The 21453-nt window shown below is 44.9% G+C and overlaps 2 protein-coding genes across 2 annotated transcripts in view; one reads left to right on the top strand and one right to left on the bottom strand.

The window, feature by feature from the left end:
- The window catches only part of ECPAS (Ecm29 proteasome adaptor and scaffold), a 185067-nt gene extending 182727 nt beyond the window's left edge, over positions 1–2340 (bottom strand). Inside the window, exon 1 of the mRNA XM_073591496.1 lies at positions 2188–2340. The gene's annotated coding sequence lies outside the window, so the exon portion shown is untranslated. The remainder of the gene's footprint in view (positions 1–2187) is intronic.
- DNAJC25 (DnaJ heat shock protein family (Hsp40) member C25) lies at positions 2327–20977 on the top strand. The gene is made up of 4 exons (XM_073591505.1): positions 2327–2753; positions 9637–9789; positions 12795–13265; positions 20591–20977. Exons 1-4 carry the CDS (start codon positions 2358–2360, stop codon positions 20711–20713), a joined length of 1143 nt encoding a protein of 380 aa, XP_073447606.1. The 5' UTR covers positions 2327–2357; the 3' UTR covers positions 20714–20977.
- Positions 20978–21453: the final 476 nt, after the last annotated feature.

The raw sequence follows: 21453 nt of genomic DNA, 5'->3' as shown, positions 1-21453 counted from the left end.
GTTCTCAATGAATTGCAAGGGCGCTGATCAGCACCCTCGTAGCTCAACTCTTCCTGCACTTCAGTAATTGTCTGTCACCTAAGGAATAAAAAAAATATTTTTTTATCACCATATTTAAAATAAACATTTAAAATCACATGTAAAAGAACAATGATCTTCAGTTACAGAATAGCTTGTGTAGCATCTGGTATTTAGAAACAACGCGTTTCGTGAAGGACTCACTTCCTGATCCACAGCCAATGAGTTATACAAGAAAGCAAATCATACATGATATCACGGGTTGGAGGAAAGAAATGTGCTTGATTCCCCTATCAACACAGACAGTGCTGACAGAGGAACCCTTCATGCCGAGTCATTGTATTCTCCCGGCGGGGGGAAGCCATCCCCATCAGGAGAAGGCAGTGATTATTGCTAGCGACTATATCAGCCACTAGCGATAATCGCATTTAAGATTCGGCAGGCTGGTTGTACCCAAGTTGATCAACTGATCCTGCTGAAACAGCCAAGATTCAAATCATCTGTGGCCGGCCTTACTCAGTAACTCTCTATAGGTAACTTGTGTCCATATATTAGAAATTCCTCCAATACTCAAATCAGGTTTTTTAGAAAATGGTGCCACTAAATACCTTTTTTTGGAGCGCTGCTGTGTGGTCACATGACCTCCCGCCACTCTTTTTCCTGGATCTAAGGACTACAGCAGGAGGGGCTGAGCAGACAGCACAGTGGTCACGTGCAGGGCCGGACTTACCATAGGGCTTGAGTGGGCTCAAGCCCATGGGCCCCGCCCAATAGGGGGCCCCACGGGCCCTAGCCGAGTGTACTTCGGCTATACTCAGCTAGTTCCGCTCACAGTCACGCCTAGTCCCGCCCTATGATGGACATAACACAGGGACTGGGCGTGACTGTGAGATTTCTTTCCGGCAAGGTCTGGCATCTGCCGGGCCTTCAGCCGAGAATCCCCTGTGCGCATGCGCCGCTGCAGTCAGGGGCACTTTGCAAGGGGAATATCTCCTAAACCGTACAGGTTTAGGAGATATTTTTTTTACCTACAGGTAAGCCTTATTATAGGCTTACCTGTAGGTAAAAGTAAAAAAACTGACTATACAACCACTTTAAGATAAAAGTGGTCTCTGCGGCGGATTCGTCGCAAGATCACTTTTATTGGCCCGGGAGAGGAGCCCCACCCCGGCCGTGCTCCGCTGCTTACCGGAGCCGTCGGCAGCAGTGGAGGCGATCGCGTCTGTCCCCTGCCTGGGTATGGAGACGAGTGAGGGGAAGATGGCGCCCACACGTCTCCATATCACTGCAGGGCGGAAGCAACGTCAAAACGTTACTTCCGCCCATAGCTCTTAAGGGGCCATTTTTTAACATTTTTTTTTAAATGACAAAATGTTTTTTTTTTCTATTGCATTTTAGTGTAAATATGAGATCTGAGGTCTTTTTGACCCCAGAACTCATATTTAAGAGGTCCTGTCATGCTTTTAATATTACAAGGGATGTTTACATTCCTTGTAATAGGAATAAAAGTGACGCATTTAAAAAAAAAAAAAATGTAAAAAAAAAAAAAAAGGTAAAATAAATAAGAAAAAAAAAAAAAGTTAAATGTGACCTGTCCCGACGAGCTCGCGTGCAGAAGTGAACGCATACGTGAGTAGCGCCTGCTTATGAAACCGATGTTCAAACCACACATGTGAGGTATCACCATGATCGGTAGAGCCAGAGCAATAATTCTAGCCCTAGACCTCCTCTGTAACTCAAAACACACAACCTGTAGAGTAGGTGAAGCGTGACATGTTGGGTATCAAACTACTCGGCGTAACAAAAAAATTGGGCTAACTTTACTGTTGTCTTATTTTTTAATTCAAAAAAGTGTATTTTTTCCAAAAAAAGTGCTCTTGTAAGACCGCTGCGCAAATACGATGTGACAGAAAGTATTGCAACAACCGCCATTTTATTCTCTAGGGTGTTAGAAAAAAATGTATAATGTTTGAGGGTTCTAAGTAATTTTCTAGCAAAAAAAACAAAAAAAACCCCCTGTTTTTAACTTGTAAACAACAAATCTCAGAAAGAGGCTCGGTCCTTAAGTATATTTTTTGTTATATGGTGATAATAAAAAGATTGATATTTTATTCCTTATGTGTGATTTCTGGGTGGCCTCAGTCAAAAGTCCCAATCATTCCCCCGTGCCTGCTTTTTCTTTTGGGTAGTCAAGGGTCCTTATGCTTATTAATCAGCAATCTGCCCAATCTGTGAATCTTGCATTGTACAGTTGTCCATTTCCCAGCAGTAGAGAAGCTTTGTGGCCCAGTGTGGCATTCAGCGTTGCTCGTTGTGCGCATACTAATAAAGTTATTGCGATGTACAGATGCTGCCGAGGCTCCTCCCCGGTGTCACGTTGCAGTTTGATGGCTGCTGACATGGCGGTCCCGGGGAAGGCGGAGGGGGAAGCGGCTGGATGCGGCAGCCCTCTCCTCTTTCCCGGGCCCTCCATGTCCCCGAGACTGTTCCTTCTGCTTCTGAGCCTGGCGTGCCTGGCCGGCCGGGTGGGCGCCCTCATAGAAGGGCTGTACTGCGGACAAGAAGTGTGCTATGATGTACTGGGGGTGGGCAGAGAGTCCAGCAAGGCGGACATTGGCCGGGCATACCGGCAGCTGGCCAGAAAGTACCACCCGGACCGGTACCGGTCTAATGAGGAGAAGGAGAACGCACACAACAACTTCCTGCTGGTGGCCACAGCCTACGAGACTCTGAAGGTGAGGACACTCCATGCTACACAATAACTCATTGGGTGCCAAGTGTGGGTCACATAGGAGGCTTACCCTCAGGTGGGTTCTTTGGGCTACGCCAGGCAATGACCGGGGTCACTTGTCCTATACATGAGTTACACCTTACTAATGATGGGCTCAGGAGTGTTCACAGTTCCACATGCCCGAGTCCGCCAGGAAGCTGACACTCCGCGGCGCTAATCACAGGCAGAGAGACATTTCCCGATCTGTGTAGCCCAAGGCGTGTTCAACCAATACAAGGTGGGGGCGGGCGCGCCACTGTCATGTGAAAAGTCAAAGGTCAACTGCTTGCCGACCAGTCGCCGTTGTTATATGGCGACAGGTTGGATCTCCTGGGCAAATCACCGTAGATGTACGTCGGCCGCTTTAAGAGCTCTAGAGGGCACGCGACGCCAGCGACCTACGATCGCACCTCAGAGTAGCAGAACGGCGATCTGTCAATGTAAACAAACAGATCCCCATTCTGTCAGGGGAGTAGAGGGAGAGATCGTCTGTTCCTAGTGATCATGAACAGCGATCTCTCTCTACTCTCCCCCCAGGGAACACTTAAAGGGGTTGTAAAGGTAATTTTTTTTTTTTTACTTTAAAAATAACAAACATGTTATACTTACCTTCACTGTGCAGCTCGTTCTGCACAGAGTGGCCCTGAACCTGCTCTTCTGGGGTCCCTCGGCGGCTGTCTCAGCTCCTCCCCGCAATAACTAACCACCTTAATGCAAGCTCCCTCGCATGGTGGTTCGTTATTGCGGGCGCGCTCCCGTGATACAGCCGGCGGTTATAGCCGCTCGCTGTATCACTCGGCCCCGCCCCCCGGCGCGCCGTGTCATTGCATATGATTGACAGCAGCGCGAGCCAATGGCTGCGCTGCTTTCAATCCATCCACTATAGCCAATCAGCGCCCAGGCTGATCGGCTGAATGGAGGTCGGGAACGAGCAGGCGAGTTTTTGAGGTGTCAGGTAAGTAAAACGGGGGGGCTGGGGGCGGCGGTATTATCAAAAGTTTTTTCACCTTAATGCATAGAATGCATTAAGGTGAAAAAATGTATACCTTTACAACCCCTTTAACCCCTTGATTGCCCCCTAGTGTTAACCCCTTCCCTTCAGGTGACATTTATACAGTAATCATTGGCTATTTTTAGCTCCGATCACTGTATAAATATCAATGGTCCCAAAAAAAGTGTCCAATCTGTCTGCTGCTATACTTTGCAGTGCGATTTGTGGCCATTAATTTTGTATTGATGCAAATCGCACCACAAAGTATCGGTATCGAGAGCATTTGGGTGAGTACCGATACTCGCGCAAATGTATCTTTACTCCGTACCTAGTGATCAGGCCATAGGTCTCTGTAACGCCCATCCTCTCCCAGTGATCGATGGAGATGGACTGATAGGGTGGGAGCCAGAACACCAGAGCCCCTCGTTACCAGAGGACCTGTCACCTAACTAGGTAACGCACCAAGGACTGGTTGCAGTTCTTTTTGCTGTTTACTCTTGAGAACTCCCTTCTCAGGCACCTTTCAGATAGGCGGACTACAGCAGCAGATCCGCCTACTCTGACCAGGCATATGACAGGTCTGTGTCCATTCCGCTTAGAGGACACAGAGACAGTCTGCTTTCCTGTATGGAGGGTCAGATGGAAACAGACTGCCTGTCCGTTTCCATCTGACTGTCATCAGATGCGGATGTATTTTATGGGATGTAGGTGGGTGTCAACTGACAGATGGGCAGTGGGTGGTCTGATCTGGCCTGCCTAAAAAACTGACAGGCAGACCCAATCGGTCTGCCTGCGTGAAAGGGGCTTTAGTGTTTGCAGGTGAACCTTTTGTTGTAGTGTTGCAAGACCCCTACTGTGCTATTGTAGACTCAGACCTCTTAAGAAGTGCCAGGCCCCACATGCACCCCTTTAGTAACTTCTTCAAACCAGGCGTTGTGCGGTTAAACAACTTTTACTCAAAGTCCAGCATGGCATGCATAACAAGGCAGAATGTCCTTTCCCTAACTAACTTTAGCAGCGGCTGCCCTAGCGTACGTGCAGAGTTAGGGCTCATGCACACAGAACGTTTAAAAAAACGCCAGCGCTGCTGCCAAGAAAAAGCAGCTGTAAAAATGTGCTGCTTGCCCAGGGGCGGATCCAGAGTCTAGTCTCGGGAGGAACACTGCCAGAAAATAAGGTGTTGCTTACAGAATGGTATTTACCGTATCATACAGTCCTAAGTGTTACATGCATCCCATTTATTTCTACTGAGACACACAGCTGCTATATCCCAATATGACATGCTGGTGCGGGTCCCTGAACGCACCCTGCATGCATTCTGGAACCCACACGCATGACATATTGGGACAGAGTGGCTGTGTGTCTCAGTAGAAATAAATGGGATGCCGGCATTGGGATGCATGTAACACTTTATGCATCCCCAAGCCAGTAAAAGACAGCCCTGAACATTAGACGCATGTCTGAAGCACGCCCTGTGTGAATGAAGCCTAAAGATGAATTTTTCCGTCATTCTATATCGTCATTATTATTATGATAATCACACAATACAGGTGCTGTGGCTCAATGCATCTGTACTGTGTGATTATCATGATGATTGGTAATTGTAATATGGCACAAGGGAGGGGGTACTCACTGATGTATTAGTGAACAGTGTTAATTAATGAACCCCTTTGTGCTGCATTAGTGGCAGTGTTTATAAACCCCTTCATGCTGTAGCATAAAAGGGGTTAATTAACACTGGTGCCACTGTCATTAACCACTTCAGCCCCAGAAGATTTGGCTGCTTAATGACCAGGCCATTTTTTGCGATACGGCACTGCAATAATTGAAATCTAAGAGGGAGGGTCAATTGTTACAGAAGGTAATAACTATGGCGATGAGCTGATGGAGAAAGTAAAAACACAGTGTATTAGTTAGAAGTAGGATCGGCTTCTTTAATCTATTCAGCCCAGGAAGAATTTACCCCCTTCCTGACCAGAGCGTTTTTTGCGATTTGGCACTGCGTCGTTTTAACTGACAATTGTGCAGTCGTGCGACGCTGTACCCAAACAAAGTTGACGTCCTTTTTTCCCCACAAATAGAGCTTTCTGGTATTTGATCACCTCTGCTGTTTTTATTTTTTGCGCTATAAACAAAAAAAAGTGACAATTTTGAAAGAAACACTATTTTTTACTTTTTGCTATAATAAATATCCCCAATTGTTTTTAAAAAAGCAAATTTTTTCCTCAGTTTAGGCCGATATATATTCTTCTACATATTTTTGGTAAGAAAAATAGCAATAAGCGTATATTGATTGGTTTGCGCAAAAGTTATAGCATCTACAAAATAGGGGAAAGATTTATGGCACTTTTATGATTATTTTTTTTTTTTACTAGTAATGGCGGCGATCTGCGATTTTTTTTTTTTTTTTTTTTTTTTTTTGCGACATTATGGCAGACAGATTGGACACTTTTCACACGTTTTTGGGACCATTGACAATTATACAGCGATCAGTGCTATAAAAATGCACTGATTACTTTGTAAATGTCGCTGGCAGGGAAGAGGTTATTACTAGGGGTTAACTGTCTTCCCTAGTGTGTGTTCTAACTGTAGGGGGATGGGAGTGACTGGAGGAAATGACAGATCGTTGTTCCTAGCTAGTAGGAACACGCGGTTTGTCTGTCCTCTCCTCACAGAACAGGTGATTTGTGTGTTTACACATACACGTCCCTGTTCTGGCTCTCGTGGCCGGTGGTCATCATGACTGCCAGTCACACGCATCAGCATCCCTGCAGTGCAGCAGGCGCGCACACGGTTAATGCAGCACAAAGGAATTAATTGCTACTGGTCACTAATATGTCAATGAGTACATTAACCCCCTCCATGTGCCATAATACAATTACCATTGTAAATTGTTTAACCCCCCCCAAAGCGCTAACCACTTCACACAGCTAAGACAAGGTGTTAGTTAAGGCATTGTTGTGTTAAAGAGTTAGGTGATCACTCATTTGCAGTGCACGTGAGCTCTGGCTACACGTCCTATCGGCAGCATCTTGTCTTCAATCCCACGCTCCTGGCCTCTGAATCGTGACGTCACACCAGCCGGGACTAGGAAGCTCTTGTTTGGTACAGATCACTCCTCCTGACAGGGAAGTGGAGTGACATGCACCGCTCTGCTGCAACTCCAGTAATGTTACAGTGTGTAGTGGCGGCCCCAGTGTCGCCACAATCCACACCCCCCATAGTGACACCACTGGGCCCCTCTAAATGAACTGATGGGGCTCAGGGAATATATTTTAGGCCACCTGGGAGCCGGGGGAAGCAGAAATGAAGTCCCTGCAGCTGCATTTAGATGATGCCTCGTATCTCAAATCTGGCGCAGTGGCCGAGGGAGAAAGCCTTGGAGTCAGTATTATTTTTTGGGGGGGGGGGGGGGGGGGCGGGGGTTGGCATTTGCCCCGTTGACTCCCCCCCCCCCCCCTCCTGGATCCACCCCTGTGTTAGTCGTGTTTTTGACTAGTATTTATGGGCGTTTTGACAATAGGGCTAGATCTTACTTTTTTATAAGTGATCAAATTCCTTCTATTTCCTCTGTTCTCAGCTGCATAAGAGCTGGGGAGGAAAAGCAGCAGCACACTGAACTTCCTAGTGAAATGCTGGGGGGGGGGGGGGGGTTGGTTTGTCAGGACAAGTCTGATCATTGGAGGAGAGCAGGCTAAGTTGAGCAGGCTAAGTTCCCAGCACAGTTAGAGAATTGACTACGCTGTGCTCTCATGGGTAGTGTGGTCAGCTTATAATAGAAATGCAGAGGGACTGGCAAGAATACCAGAGATTTTACACAAAGGAAGCAAAAGAAAAGAGAACAGGATATGTTTTCATACAAGTATATGGCACAGTAGGCACACATCAGCAATATGAAATGTTGGGTTTACGTACTCTATGAATCCTATATTGGGGATAATGTTAAACCCCCTCTAACTGATGGCTGGACAAAAAAAATAATCGAAATGCTTGTTTTACTAAAAGCACAGTTATATGACGCTGCAATCCCAAGCCGTCTCTTTTGTTTACATCTGGCAGGGTCCTTCTTTGGGTGTATGTCACTGCTTTTGTGATATGGATACTTCCTATTGGCTGTTTAGCAACTGGGTCCTTTTAGGATCACGAAGAGGAATGATGTCAGCCATGAGGGATTGTAGGGGACTGGCTGACGAGGGACCATCTGCAACACTGGGTTACCAGTAACCAAGAAACTGCCTAGATGAGGGACCTTGACTTAGGTGAGTATAACTTGCTTCAGCAGATGAGAACAGCAAAACATTTTGCAGGTGTCGAAAGGAGGTTCATATTTTGCCCAGAACTATGGTTTAATATGGCCTATTCATTTTGTCTAAATTCCTGGAGCTGGGAAGGCTGCTAATTAGCCAAACTCTGAACTAATTAAACACAGAAACGTGCAGAACATGCATTCTGGGCCGATGTCTACCTGGCTTTGAAACACTTCCCAGTGGGTAAATAATGGCCACTTAAAGTGATTGCAGGCGGCCCTCTGATCCCTCCTGTATTGAATTGTTTTGTAATTGTCCTGTCTTCCCCGATGTTGTAAAGTGCTGCACAAACTGGTGGCGCCATATAAATCCTGTATAATAATAATTATAAAGTCATGTTTGTTATTTCAAAAAAAAAAAAAAAGTTATACTTACCTGCTCTGTTGCAGTGGATTAGCTATGCTATAGGGGCACCTGAGCCGAGCCGAGCTGCAGCTCCGTGTGCCCGCCCCCTTTCTCTCCTGATTGGCTAACTGACTTTGACAGCCGCGGCAGCCAATGGCACCGCTGCTGTGTCTCAGCCAATCAGGAGGAGAGTCCCAGAGGGCCCAGGGAATCGTGGACAGAAAGGGGGCTCGGGTAAATATTAGGGGGTGCTGGGGTGGCTATTGCACACAGAAGTTTTTTTATCTTAATGCATAGAATGCATTAAGATCTAAAACCTTTTGTCTTTTACAACTCCTTTAAGTATCAGGCCTAGCTTAGTGCAGGTAAAACTCCTTCATCTGTTAAGTGCCTATGTGTATTGAAACATATGATGATAAAATGGCTGATTGGCAGCGGCCATCCCAATTGGAACCCCTGCCAGAGGCAATTGGGCATGCAGACAGATTTTCCACTTTGTCAAGCTTACACAGCTGACTTTTTAACAACGGCATGTTCATTATAGAAAAAAATCTGGTAGCTTTATTCTCATTTGACGTTCTGTACTCACTAGTAAACTGTGAGTATGGCGTGTGTTTGTTTATATTGCAGTGAGAACTCTGATCTTTTGTAGGAATGACTCATTCTTTGATTCCCGTTTGGCAGTGTTTTTTTTTTTTACTTGAGTGCTGTAAGATTTTTATTGGCCCACGTGTGTGAATCTCAGGTGTCAGTCCCAAGTTGATTTGAAATATATTTAAACAACCTAAAAAATGTGAGTTTTAAACAGATGTAAAAAAATATATAGAAACAGGTCTAGGATTATAGAGAGAGATATATACATATTGAGCAGGGCCCTCTGATTCCTCCTGTATTGTAACTGTACTGTCTGCCCTCATGTTGTAAAGCGCTGCGCAAACTGTTGGCTCTATATAAATCCTGTATAATAATTCTATCTCCTCCTGGTTTTGCAATAGCTGCAGACACAGGCAACTAGTCAATGCAGTGTACAGGCTTGGTGGCTACTGTTCCCAGCATCTGGAATCAGTAGGATCCTGCTGCTGGGATTCACAGCATGGCACAAACGGTGCCCAAAACATATTACCTTGGTTCAGTCTCTGTGTTTTAATTGTTATGCTTTTAAAATGCATTTTTAATCGTTTTATATTGTACATTTTGTCTGTTAGGATGAGGAAACGCGGAAGGATTATGATTACATGTTGGATCACCCTGAGGAATACTACAGACACTACTATCATTACTATAGTAGGAGGTTGGCGCCGAAGGTGGATGTGAGAATTGTCATCTTGGTTACAGTGTGTGTCATCTCAATTTTTCAGGTAACTTGTAGCCTTTTAATAACTACATGCTTAAAGTAGAACTGCAGCCACAAAAAAACAAAACAAAACTATTCTTCAAAGGCAGTAGTCTGAATAAAGAAACTATTCCTTTTAACCACTTCAATACAGGGCATTTTCACCCCCTTCCTGTCCATGCCAATTTTCAGTTTTCAGCGCTGTAACATTTTCGGTCATGCAACACTGTACCCATATAACATTTTTATCATTTTTTTTCCCCACAAATAGAGCTTTCTTTTGGTGGTATTTGATCACCTCTGTGGTTTTTATTTTTTGCCCCATAAACAAAAGAAGAGCGACAAGTTTGGAAAAAAAACAAACAATTTTTTAAATTTTTTGCGATAATTTCCCATTTATTTATTTTTTAAAAACAATTTTTTTTTCTCAGTTTAGGCCGATATGTATTCTACATATTTTTGGTAAAAAAAAATTGCAATAAGCATATATTGACTGGTTTGCGCAAAAGTTATAGTGCCTACAAAATAGGGGATAGATTTATGGCACTTTTATTATATATATATATATATATATATATATATATATATATATATATATATATATTTATTTTTACTAGTAATGGTGGCGATTATTTGCGTTTTTATTTTTTATTTTTTTTCTTTATTGTGACTTTGACATTGTGGTGGACACATCGGACACTTTTGACACTATTTTGGAACCATTCACTTTTACACAGCAATCAGTGCTATAAAAATGGGGGGCGATCAAGGGGTTAAATGTGTTACCTAGGGAGTGCTTATAACTGGGGGGGGGGGGGGACTGAGTTGGGGAGGAGACCGATCGATGTCCCTTTATACAAGGAACACACGATCAGTCTCCTCTCCCCTGACAGGACGTGGATCTGTGTGTCTACACACGCACACATCCACAGTCCTGTTCTGTAATGAGCGATCGCGAGTGTCCGGCGGTCATCACGGACGTCGGGCATGCGCAACAGCTCCTAGGTGACGCGGCAGCGCGCCCCCAATGCTGCCAGGAAGCCGAGGACGTCATATGACACCCGCACAGGATGGAAGATCCCATCATATGTCTATGAACGGGTAGGGAAGTGGTTAAACTTTAACCTTGTCTCTCCTTTTAACCTCTCGACTATAGCTTTGGATTTCTTTTATTAAAAAAAAAAAAAAAGCCAGGGAGGGATTGAGCTGGACACTTCATTCTCGTCTAGGCGACAATGGTGGCGGGGTGCATAAAGTGAAAATAAAATAAAATTGGAAAAGTACCATATGATGCAGTTGCAGTGAGTTTCCTAAAGTAGTGCACTACTTTTGGTGCTGTGGCGGCTGATGCTCAATTGTTTCGGGGGACGGCAAACAAACCTCCCAGCCCCCCCGCACAGCCCCTTACACCCCTATGATCAGTCGATCGTCCCGCAATACTTACCCCATCCAGGTCACGGGCGGCTTCTCCTTGGTGGCTTCGGCTTCTTCCCAGCTGCTTCCCGGTCGGCTTCCCCACTGCTTCTCCTATCGGCCAATCCGGTCGCTTCTTCCAGGGAAATCGGGTCTTAAGACCCGCTTCCTGGTTGGCTGGGAGGAGAGGCAGGAAGACAATAGCGAATATTAATTTTCTAATAATTAGTCACACAAGTGGTTGGGCTCAGGATGCAGTGCTCTGCACCCAAAGCCCACCCATTTTGAAGCCAATTGGCGCCTCAGGCTCTAATCACACGCTTTAAAAAAAAAAAAAAAAAAACCCATAGTAATCATTGCATTCTGTGCCCTGTATGAGCAGCCGCCACTGGTGCGGTGTGATTTCAGCCCATTCAGAATGAACACAGAACTGCATGTGAACTGCCCCTTATATTTTGGTGAAAAAAAAAATTGGGTGGTGTTTTTTTATTATGTAAGTGTAGGTGTTGGCATGGGCAGGGGTTTGGTTAATGTTCTCCCTCCTTTTCAGGAAACTAGTGGTGCAAACAAACTTGGTGTTTGCCAGCACTGGGTTGGTGTTTTCAGGAAACTAATTTATGCCAAGGGCCACTTCATTTTTTCCAGATGAGAACACTGGGCATGCTAAGAATGCCCCAAAGTACTTCCTTGGAGTACATATGACATGTAGTATGCCCAGTCCTTCTGCCCTACTACCAATCTCCCCTAGCACTTGCAAGCAATTCCTGGCTCTCAAAGAGTCGGTTGATGCTGTGTAAATACAGCGGCTGTAGAAGAAGCAAGGTACCACCTGACACAATGGGGTTGATTTACTAAAACTGGAGAGTGCAAAATGTGGTGCAGCTCTGCATGGTAGCCATTCAACTTCTAACTTCAGCTTGTTTGATTCAGCTTTGACAAGAAAACCTGGAAGCTGATTGGTTTCTGTGCAGAGCTGCACCAGATTTTGCACTCTCATGTTTTAGTAAATCAACCTCAATGTTTATCAACCCTGTTCAGGTGGTATCAAAATTACCTTTGTTTCATTCATCTGCAGTGAGGTGAGGTTTGATCTGCATATGATGTCCGTTATTCTAACCTGACAAGTAAAAATAGTTTTTTTGGGGGTTTTTTTTATGTTTTTTTGGTTTGACCATTTTATTAACCATTAATGCACATTTTTTTTAAATTGATTCAGTATATCTAGACAGGAATTGTCTGTCAGATATGTGGTGTATTCCACAATCCAATCCCAACTGGACATACGTGAACTCTAACCCTGGCCATCTTTCTCAATATACACAGAGACCCAAGATCATTTGATCTTTTGTGTCTTGCTTAGGTGCAGTAGCAGAGTGTCTCCCTGGCTAATCACAACAGCTGGATTTTAGGAAGAATGGGATGCATGGCTATTCAAACCGAAATATTTGATGTACTTTGTTAACCTAAAAAAGCTGCTTTTTTTTTTTTTTTTTTTTTTTTTTTTTTAGCTGAGGTAAGAACTTGTCCAAAGCTTGATGGCTCTCATGTTACTAACGCAGCATGCATGCTTTCATTTTGGCATTATCTTAATTTTTTTTTCTTGTATTTCTTTCCCAGTTTTACAGTTGGAGAAGTAGCTACAATGAAGCCATTAAATACTTATCAACAGTGCCAAAATACAGAATCCAGGCCACTGAAATAGCAAAACAGCAAGGTTTATTGAACCGTGCAAAAGAGAAGGGGAAAAACAGGAGGTCTAAAGAAGAAATCAAGGAGGAAGATGAGGAGAGAATAAGGGACATTATAAAGAACAAAATAGACATCAAAGGAGGATATCAAAAACCACAAATATATGACATCCTACTATTCCAGATAGTCTTGTTCCCCTATTATTTGTTCAAGTACATCACCTGGTACATTCACTGGGTGTATAGATTCAACATTAAACGGGAGGAGTATGGTGAAGAGGAAAAACTCTACCTCATCCGGAGAAACATGAAAATGTCACAGACCCAGTTTGATAGTTTAGAAGATGATCGGAAAAAATTGTTTCTTGAGGAGGAGTTGTGGAAACGAGAAAATTATGAAGTAAGTAGAGGGTAAAACCAGTTGTTTGCACGTATTAACATTGAAGGAATGGACGTTTGTATGAGCTAAAATTGTCATTTTTGGAATGTGTGCTACTGCTATTAGCAACCCACACTCGCTGTCATTTTTGTATGCAATAGAGATCTATACTGTATATGAACATAACGAGGTAAATAATTTTAATATTCAAAATCATTGAAATGTACTTAAAGTAGATGTTCACTCAAAAGCTAACTAACTCTAACTCTAAACCTACTCACAGCCACACTTTAATACTAATCTATCTAACTCTGTAAAGAAGAAATCGCTATACATACATACCTTTTCTGAAAGCGATCAGAAGATTTCCTCTCTTACTGTTCCAGTGTCAACCCAAAATTTGAGATTTTCTTTTACTTTCATTTTTAATAACAGTAAAATGGACAAATAGGGATGGTGAGTCTCCCTATAAGACCCCACTCACACTAGGGCGGGCGGGCGTTGACAGTAAAACGCCGCTAGTTTTAGGGCCGAATAGAGCCGCTAAAATGATGGTAAAGCGCCGCTATTCGTCCACTAGCGGGTCGCTTTTAACCCCTGCTAGTGGCCAAATAAAGGGTTAAATGCGCCCGTGTAACGCCACTGCCAAGGCGCTTTGCAGGCGCTTCGGCAGCGGTGCCCATTCATTTTAATGGGAAGGAGCGGTGTTCACTGCCCCAAAGATGCTGCTTGCAGGACATTTTTTTTTCTTTTTTTAACAAAAAAAGGTGCTTTATTGTCATAAAAGGGTAATTTACAGTATACCAGTAGACACAGTACATAACACTACATATGAAGTAGACATTATCACCTACAGAAATCAGACTGGTGCAGGCAGGGTACAGATCACAGTGCAATGAGTACTAATGCATAGTAAGGAGGATAAATCATCACATCTGTATTCCCCTTCCATCCCCCCAGTAATCTTATAGTTACGTTATTGGCGGGTATTAGGAGGATATCCATGGAGCCCAAACTTTCTCAAATTTCCATGGACAGCCCCTGTTCACATAGATAATCTTATACATGGGGATGGCAGCCTCAATCTGTGCTTCCCAGGTGGGGAGTGATGGGGGAGAGGAGTCAATCCATTTTAGGAGGACTTCCTTGGCATAAAAGAGAAGATAGGAGATGAGTAGCTTTAGATGGTGAGATCGTTGCTCATCATCATGAACCCCCAATAGGGCAAGTTTAGGAGAGGCTGGAATGGACATCTGCAGCCTAGAATTGATTTCACTAAACACTGCTACCCAGTAGGTCGCTATGAATGAATGATTTGTATAGCGCTGCAGTTGCGAACTGAATCGCCTCAAGGCGCTGGCTCCGTCCTGTGTTGTCAAGCTTCTTAGAAGAGGTAGGTCTTGAGTTTCTTTCTGAAGGCCTGATGGTTTTCTTCCATGCGAATGTGAGTAGGTAGAGCGTTCCATATGATGGGACAGTCCCAGAACATGTGAAAGAAAGTATCAATTTGAGTTTTGCATTTGGGGCACATGGGGTCCCTATCTGTAAAGATACGATGGAGTCTCTGAGGAGTAGAAAAGATCCTGTGGAGGAATTTAACCTGAATTAATTTATCTTTAGATGCTATGATTAGTTTAGGACCATAGTCAAGACCGTTCTCCCAACCTTCTTTATCTAATGATGGTATATCTCCATGCCACATTTCCCATAGTTTCTCTATCTTGGGGGAGTCCTTACCTAGGAGTGCACTATACAGGGTAGAAAGGGGTTTAGTAAGGTCTCCAGGAATCAGTAGTTCCTCGATGGGATCAGCTTGAAGGAGGGGTTTTTGAGGGAACTGGGCCCTAGCTGTATGCCTGAGTTGTAAGTATCTAAATCACATCCATTGGGGTAGTTGGTAAGTAGTTATTATCTCTGAGAGAGGCATCAACTTGCCCCGGGGCATTACGTGCCTCAGAGTTGTGATACCATAGCGGGGCCAAACCTGCGGGTCTGGGATGGTGCGGAAATGTGTCAACGCTGGGTTTCCCCAAAGTGGATGTTCAGGGGACCATTATCCCAGTTTCAAGTAGCATCGCCTGGCAGCCACCCAGACCCTCCACGTTGCCAGTGTAGGTCCTGGGATCTCTTGGTACGCCCCTGGGCCTCTGTAGGGTAGGTTGCGAAGGTCAGCCAGCGAGCCCAAACAGTTAGCCTCAAGGCAGACTGCAGCATTGGACCTGGAGCTCTGAAACCACCAGTGGGCCGAGACGTGCATCTCAGCCCAGAAGTAAAGTTGAAAATTTGGGAGGCCAGGCCCCCCAGATGGGCAGGCAGCCAAAGGGTGGAGTGTGCCAACCTAGGAGTCCCGCCACCCCAGATGACGGAACCCACACAGAGGTCAATCTCCCCAAAGAATGAGACTGGGACCCATACAGGGCAGTTTCTAAATAGGTAGTTGAATTTTGGGCAGTATCATCATCTTAAGGTGGTTGATACGTCCCAGAAGATTTAGTGGAAGGTTTGCCCATGCAGAGAATTTTGTACGTAAGGTATTCATGAACGGCGTTAAATTCTTTTCTATATAGTCGGAGGGATTTTTTGTGATCAAGACCCCGAGGTATCTGAATTCCTCCACCCACTGTAACGGTGAGGAAGGGACTCCCGACGCAGCACCATCATCAATGGCGAACAGTACCGATTTAGTCCAGTTCATTTTAATACCTGAGAGTCCCCCAAATTCGTCAAAGAGTCTTAGAGCAGCTAGTGGAGAGGGACCAGCGTTGTTCAGATATAGGAGCGCGTTGGCAGCGTACAGGGACAGCCGCTCTTCCAACATACCCACCCGCATGCCCAGGACATCCGGAGCACTCCTGATTGAAATTGCCAGGGGCTCCAATGCCAGGGCAAACAGGCTGGGGGAGAGCGGGCACCCCTGACTCGTGCCCCGAAACAAATCAAATGGATCTGATATCCAATTATTTGTACGGACTCGGGCTCTGGGTGCATGGTATAGTAGCCGAATGCCGTGGATGAACTTGGGGCCAAACCCAAATTTGTGTAATACCTCCCACAGGTAGGTCCATTCAACCGAGTCAAATGCCTTCTCTGCATCAAGGGAGGCAATGACTCTGGTACCCGGGTTGTCATGTGGTACAGTAAGATTCAAGAAAAGGTGCCGGATATTTATGTCGGTTCCTTTGCCTGGCATAAACCCAGTCTGATCTATTCCGATCAGGTCTTCTATAACATGGGACAGGCGGATGGCCAAGACCTTAGCAAAGATCTTGGCATCAACATTAAGTAAGGATATGGGCCTGTATGATGCACAATCCAGGGGATCCTTGCCAGGCTTGGGAACCAACATTATTACTGCCTCATTCATTGAATCGGGTAGAGCCTCCAGTGTTGAAAACTTAGTCAGGAGTGAAGTTAACTTAAGGCCAGAAGTTCAGTAAAGTTTGAGTAAAACTCGGATGGTAGGCCGTCCGCCCCAAGAGCCTTCCCCCCACGGAGGTGTCCCATAGCTACTTGTTATCTCCTCAAGTGTAATATCTGCCTCAAGGCCCCCTCTAGCCTCCTCAGACAGTACAGGGATAGATAGCGTTTCAAGGAAGGGAGAGAGGGCAGATTCAGTAATATCGGCCCGGGAAGAATACACTTCTTCGAAATATTCCCTAAAACTGTTGTGGATACTATTGGGCGCAGTGAGTAATAGGCCTGAGCTGTCCCTGATGGAGCCTATGGGAGTGGATGGTATGCTACCCTTAGCCAGACATGCCAGAAGTTTCCCATTCTTCCCACCATGCTCAAAGACACTTTGGGCCGAATATAGGAGAGCCTTATCTGTCTGAGCTACCCTAGCAGTGGAGAGACTTTGCAATGCCTGTTTCCATGCCCTGTACCTCTCATCCCCTGGGGCTGAGACAAACTCAGCCTCTAGTGCAGTAGCCCTTGTTTCAAGTTCCTCTACGGCACAAGTGGACTCTCGCTTAAGGTGAGCGATACTAGTCAAGAATTCCCCCCTAACCCAGGCCTTGAAGGAGTCCCAAAGAATAGGTGGGGTGGTAGATTCAGAGTTGTCTGTCCAAAAGTTACAAATTGAGGCTGTAAGAGGTTCCTGCAGCCTCTCATCATATGACTCTGGGAAGCACAGTCAAGTCCTGGACATACTGTAGAGCAGGGCTAGAGGCGTATACTAGGTCAATTCTAGAGGGTTTTGTGTGATGAGGAATGACAAGTGTATTCCTTTTGCGTCAGGTGCATGTGTCTCCATACGTCAGTGAGGACGAAAGTATCCACCCGTTGTCTGAGGTCTGGAGTGTCACGAGCCGAAGAGTGTAGCCTGTCTAGTTCCACCGAGGGGACCATATTGAAGTCACCCAGGAGGAAGACTAAGGCTGTGTCAAACTGTACTACAATTTGCATGATCTTGTAAAGGATCTGGCCTGAGGCTGTTGGTGGTGGTATATAGATCCCCACCAACACCACATCTTTATGTATATATTAGTATGAACTATAATAAATCTTCCCTCCCTGTCAGTTCTGACTTCAAGGAGCCGAAACGGTAAAGTCTTGCGAACTAGGATGCTGACCCTGCGAGCATACATAGAGTAAGTGGAGTGGTAATTTTGGCCTGCCCAAGCCTTTGTAAGGCAGACAGTTTTGTTTCCCTGCAGATGTGTCTCCTGCAGGATGCAAATCTGTGGGTTATGTTTTTGTAAAAAATGGAATACCAGGGATCGCTTCACCGCTGAGTTAAGGCCCCGTACATTCCATGAAATGATTGTGAACTCAGCCAATCGGGGGTCAAGGGCGGGATAAGTATAGGGATGATCTGCTCGCGGGGCCAGCCGTCTGTCCCAGTCAACACATATAGCATAACATACAACTCCATGTCACTGGACTTTAAGTATAGACAAAGCAAAGCACCTGTAAAAAAAAAAAAAAATTTAACACACAAACCAACAACCCCACCCCGCATCCCCCACCCCAACCAAGGAATGCATATTTTTCCAAACATCAAACACCCAATGTCAGGGGACTTGTACCAGTGGGTGTAGTCACTTAGTGGATTTGGTCTGTCCACTTATAGCGGTGAGAGACTCTGCTGCCAAAAGGAAACAGGAGAGAACACCAAAAGGAGTTTTACAGGCTCTTTCTAAACATTACCAGAAAAAAAAAGAAAAAGGTTTTCTTCCGTAGCAAACCCAGGTGCAATTAAATGCAAAGAAACTTAGTCCAGCAACACAGGAGAGTTTACTGGTGCAGGAGGCACCCGTACGTCTGTGGAGTGGCTAGGGGTATTGTTCCTAGATGAACACAGTTTATAAGTGAGTTATTGAAAATGAGGTGTGTTCTTGCAGTACAGGAAATTGCCACTAGAGTCCGCTGCTGGATAGACAATAGTGCACTTGGAACTACAGTGAATAGGATTCTGCATAGAATAGAAATTGTGGTCTTGTAGTGCTGTGTATAAGTGCAGCCACACTTATGTAGCTTTACTCAGGGAATCCATCAATTGCTGGTATCCTTGTTTAAGGCACAGTTAATCCTAATGTATGGATTGGCAGGCTTACAGTCAAACATCACCAGACTTACCAGGGGCACAGAACTTTAACGTTACAAAATGTCAGTCAGCTAAAGAAGAAAAAAAAAACAAGGGGCACAACAGGTGCAAATAGGGGCTCACTTGCAAGTGAGATGTAGCCATCCTGCAGCATGTAGAGAAGGTGATCCTCAGGATTTTTATACCATTCTTCAGCGATATGGAGGGAGCGACTCCAGCCATGCGGATGCATCCTAGGGGGAGGTGAAAAATCTGGTTGTCTCCCCGTCCTGAACCTTTAGTCGTGCAGGAAACCATATACTGTAACGGATACCCTTGAGCAACATGGCTGCTTTTACATGATCGAAGGATCGCCTCAATTTTTGAGTTTCCACTGAGTAGTCAGGAAATATGAGGATTTTGTTGTTTTGGTACAGCAATTCGCCCTTCACTCTGGTCGCTCTGAGCACCTCATCTCTATCCCTAAAGTTCAGGAACTTGAGGATGAATGTGCGTGGAGGCGCACCCGGGGGACCCTGCTTGGGTGGAATGCGGTGGGCCCTCTCAACAGCATAAAAGGGCGAAAACTGGGCCTCTGGCAGGAGGGAACGGAGAAATTCCTCCACAAACTCAGTCGGACGCTGATCCTCAGCCCGCTCCGCCATGCCAGCAATGCGGAGGTTGTTCCTTCTGTTGCGATTTTCCACATCCTCAGATTTGTATTCAAGGGCCCTTATTTTAGTGTGTAGGGCACGGAGGTCAGCTCCATGGTTCTCCACAGTGTCCTCTACATGTCCTAGGCGCTGCTCAGCGGAGGTCAATCTGGAGCGCATTTTATCCATATCTTGCCTAATAAGCCCTACATCTAATTGCACAGCATCAACCTTAGTAGTTAGGGGGGTGATGGAGGCTTGGCAGTTTGCAATAGCTGCCAGAACATCAGCCAGACCCGGTTGGGAAGGAGAGGATTGTCCTGCCTGCTCCGTCTGAGACGCCATATTGGTATAGGAGCGCGTCCCGGCCTCCACGTGGTCTGCACAGGTCGGCTCCGGTTCCACAGCCACAGGGGGAAATTTGAGCTTCTTACCCCTTTCTTGTGGAGCCCGGGCTGAGCGGCGGTGCATGTAGATGCTTTGTGCCTGGAATCTGGGTCTTGTCTTGCTGCCGTGAGGGAGCGAGAACCTGGGATCTCAGCGGAGCTCTCATTTCAGACATCCTCTTGCAGCGCCATCTTGGCCACGACCCCCCAGGACATTTTTTTAACATCCTGCCAGCACACTGCCCCTGTGTGAAAGCACTCGGGCTCTCACACTGGGACTGCAGGGAAGGTGTTTTTCAGGTGCTATTTTTAGCCCAAAAGCTCCTGAAAAACGCTCCAGTGTGAAAGGGGTCTAAGGGGGCACAGACAGCAGTAACAGCCTGACAAATGTTCTAATTCACCTCCACTCTATCCTAAACTAAAATTTTAAGTTTTAGTTACACTTTTAGGTGAGTCCGGTTTGAATGCAGTTGGCTACACCTTTTTGTTCTCATTTTCATTCCACTAGTTTTAATGAATCAGCTCCATTATGTTAATGTGTGTGACTGTATATCAAAATAAAAAAAGTAACTGAAAGACACATCTGTTAGATTAACGCTTAGGGATCCATCTGTTCCCTGCATACGTTGGATCTTGACTTTAATTTGACTGTGGCAATTAGTTTGTGGCAATGGTAGATCCAGCATAGATTATGCTCTTTGGGCTTGATAGTTGTGTATGTTTTGGCAAAGGAAAACTGGGAAAGCAAAATCAAGCAATTCTGTTTTGTGTTTTCTACAGATATACAAAAATCAGGAAGAAGAAAAAATGAAGCTGAAGATGGCTTCAGACCCTCGGTGGAAGAGATACAGAAGGTGGATGAAAAACGAGGGACCAGGAAGACTGACATTTGCAGATGATTGATTGACAGGCTTGTTCCTTGACAGATTATTTTCTTAAAATAAATTAGGAGATTTTTGTACTCGCTGCAACAATATGTCATCTTAAACTGCATCGTTTCTTTTACCCTTGTTTTACAGCAATACATGTTTATTGAAGTTGCCATCATATCCACAAACTATTTTCAGAAAATTGCTGCTTCATTTATTACAATTCAAAATCTTATTGTACCATTCTGAGTCTACATACTAGGAGAGTATCGGAAAATTAAAAATGTATTTTTAATAATATTGATGGTAGAGGTCTGCTGCACTGCTTTGCTGTTGTAGTTTTTATTTTTTTTGGGCTTACAAGTACCATATCTTGTAAAGAGAGACATTTTCATTAAGTCACTGGTACTGCAAGAGACACTACAGCTTTAGGACATAATCTTTATGCCAATCTAGCTCCTTCTCAACCAGCTTATTATCCAAAACTGAAGAATGATCACATGTTCACTATTTTCTGTATTAAACAATTTCACATACTGTAAAACACAGAGACAGAAGCTCCCATGCAATTTAGGTTGCCTATAGCAATTATGTTTTAAGCTTCCATTCACACCTTTATTGAAATGAATATGCATAAAAATATGCAAAAAATGGGGTTAAGAGAAACAAATATATTTTGTTTGTGTTCTATGCCAAATTGTTTAAGAAGACAACTGAGCACTTAATTGTGTGTGTGTGTGTGTGTGTGTGTGTGTGTGTGTGTGTGTGTGTGTG

Source organism: Aquarana catesbeiana, linkage group LG01, assembly GCF_042186555.1.
Source record: "Aquarana catesbeiana isolate 2022-GZ linkage group LG01, ASM4218655v1, whole genome shotgun sequence".
Lineage (NCBI taxonomy): Eukaryota > Metazoa > Chordata > Amphibia > Anura > Ranidae > Aquarana > Aquarana catesbeiana.
This window is presented reverse-complemented; position numbering and strand designations above follow the sequence as displayed.

Coding starts and splice junctions, on each gene's coding strand:
- DNAJC25 (XM_073591505.1), top strand. CDS start 2,358: ATGTACAGATGCTGCCGAGGCTCCTCCCCGGTGTCACGTTGCAGTTTG. Junction 2,754..9,636: donor CAGCCTACGAGACTCTGAAG/GTGAGGACACTC, acceptor TTTGTCTGTTAG/GATGAGGAAACGCGGAAGGA. Junction 9,790..12,794: donor GTGTCATCTCAATTTTTCAG/GTAACTTGTAGC, acceptor TTTCTTTCCCAG/TTTTACAGTTGGAGAAGTAG.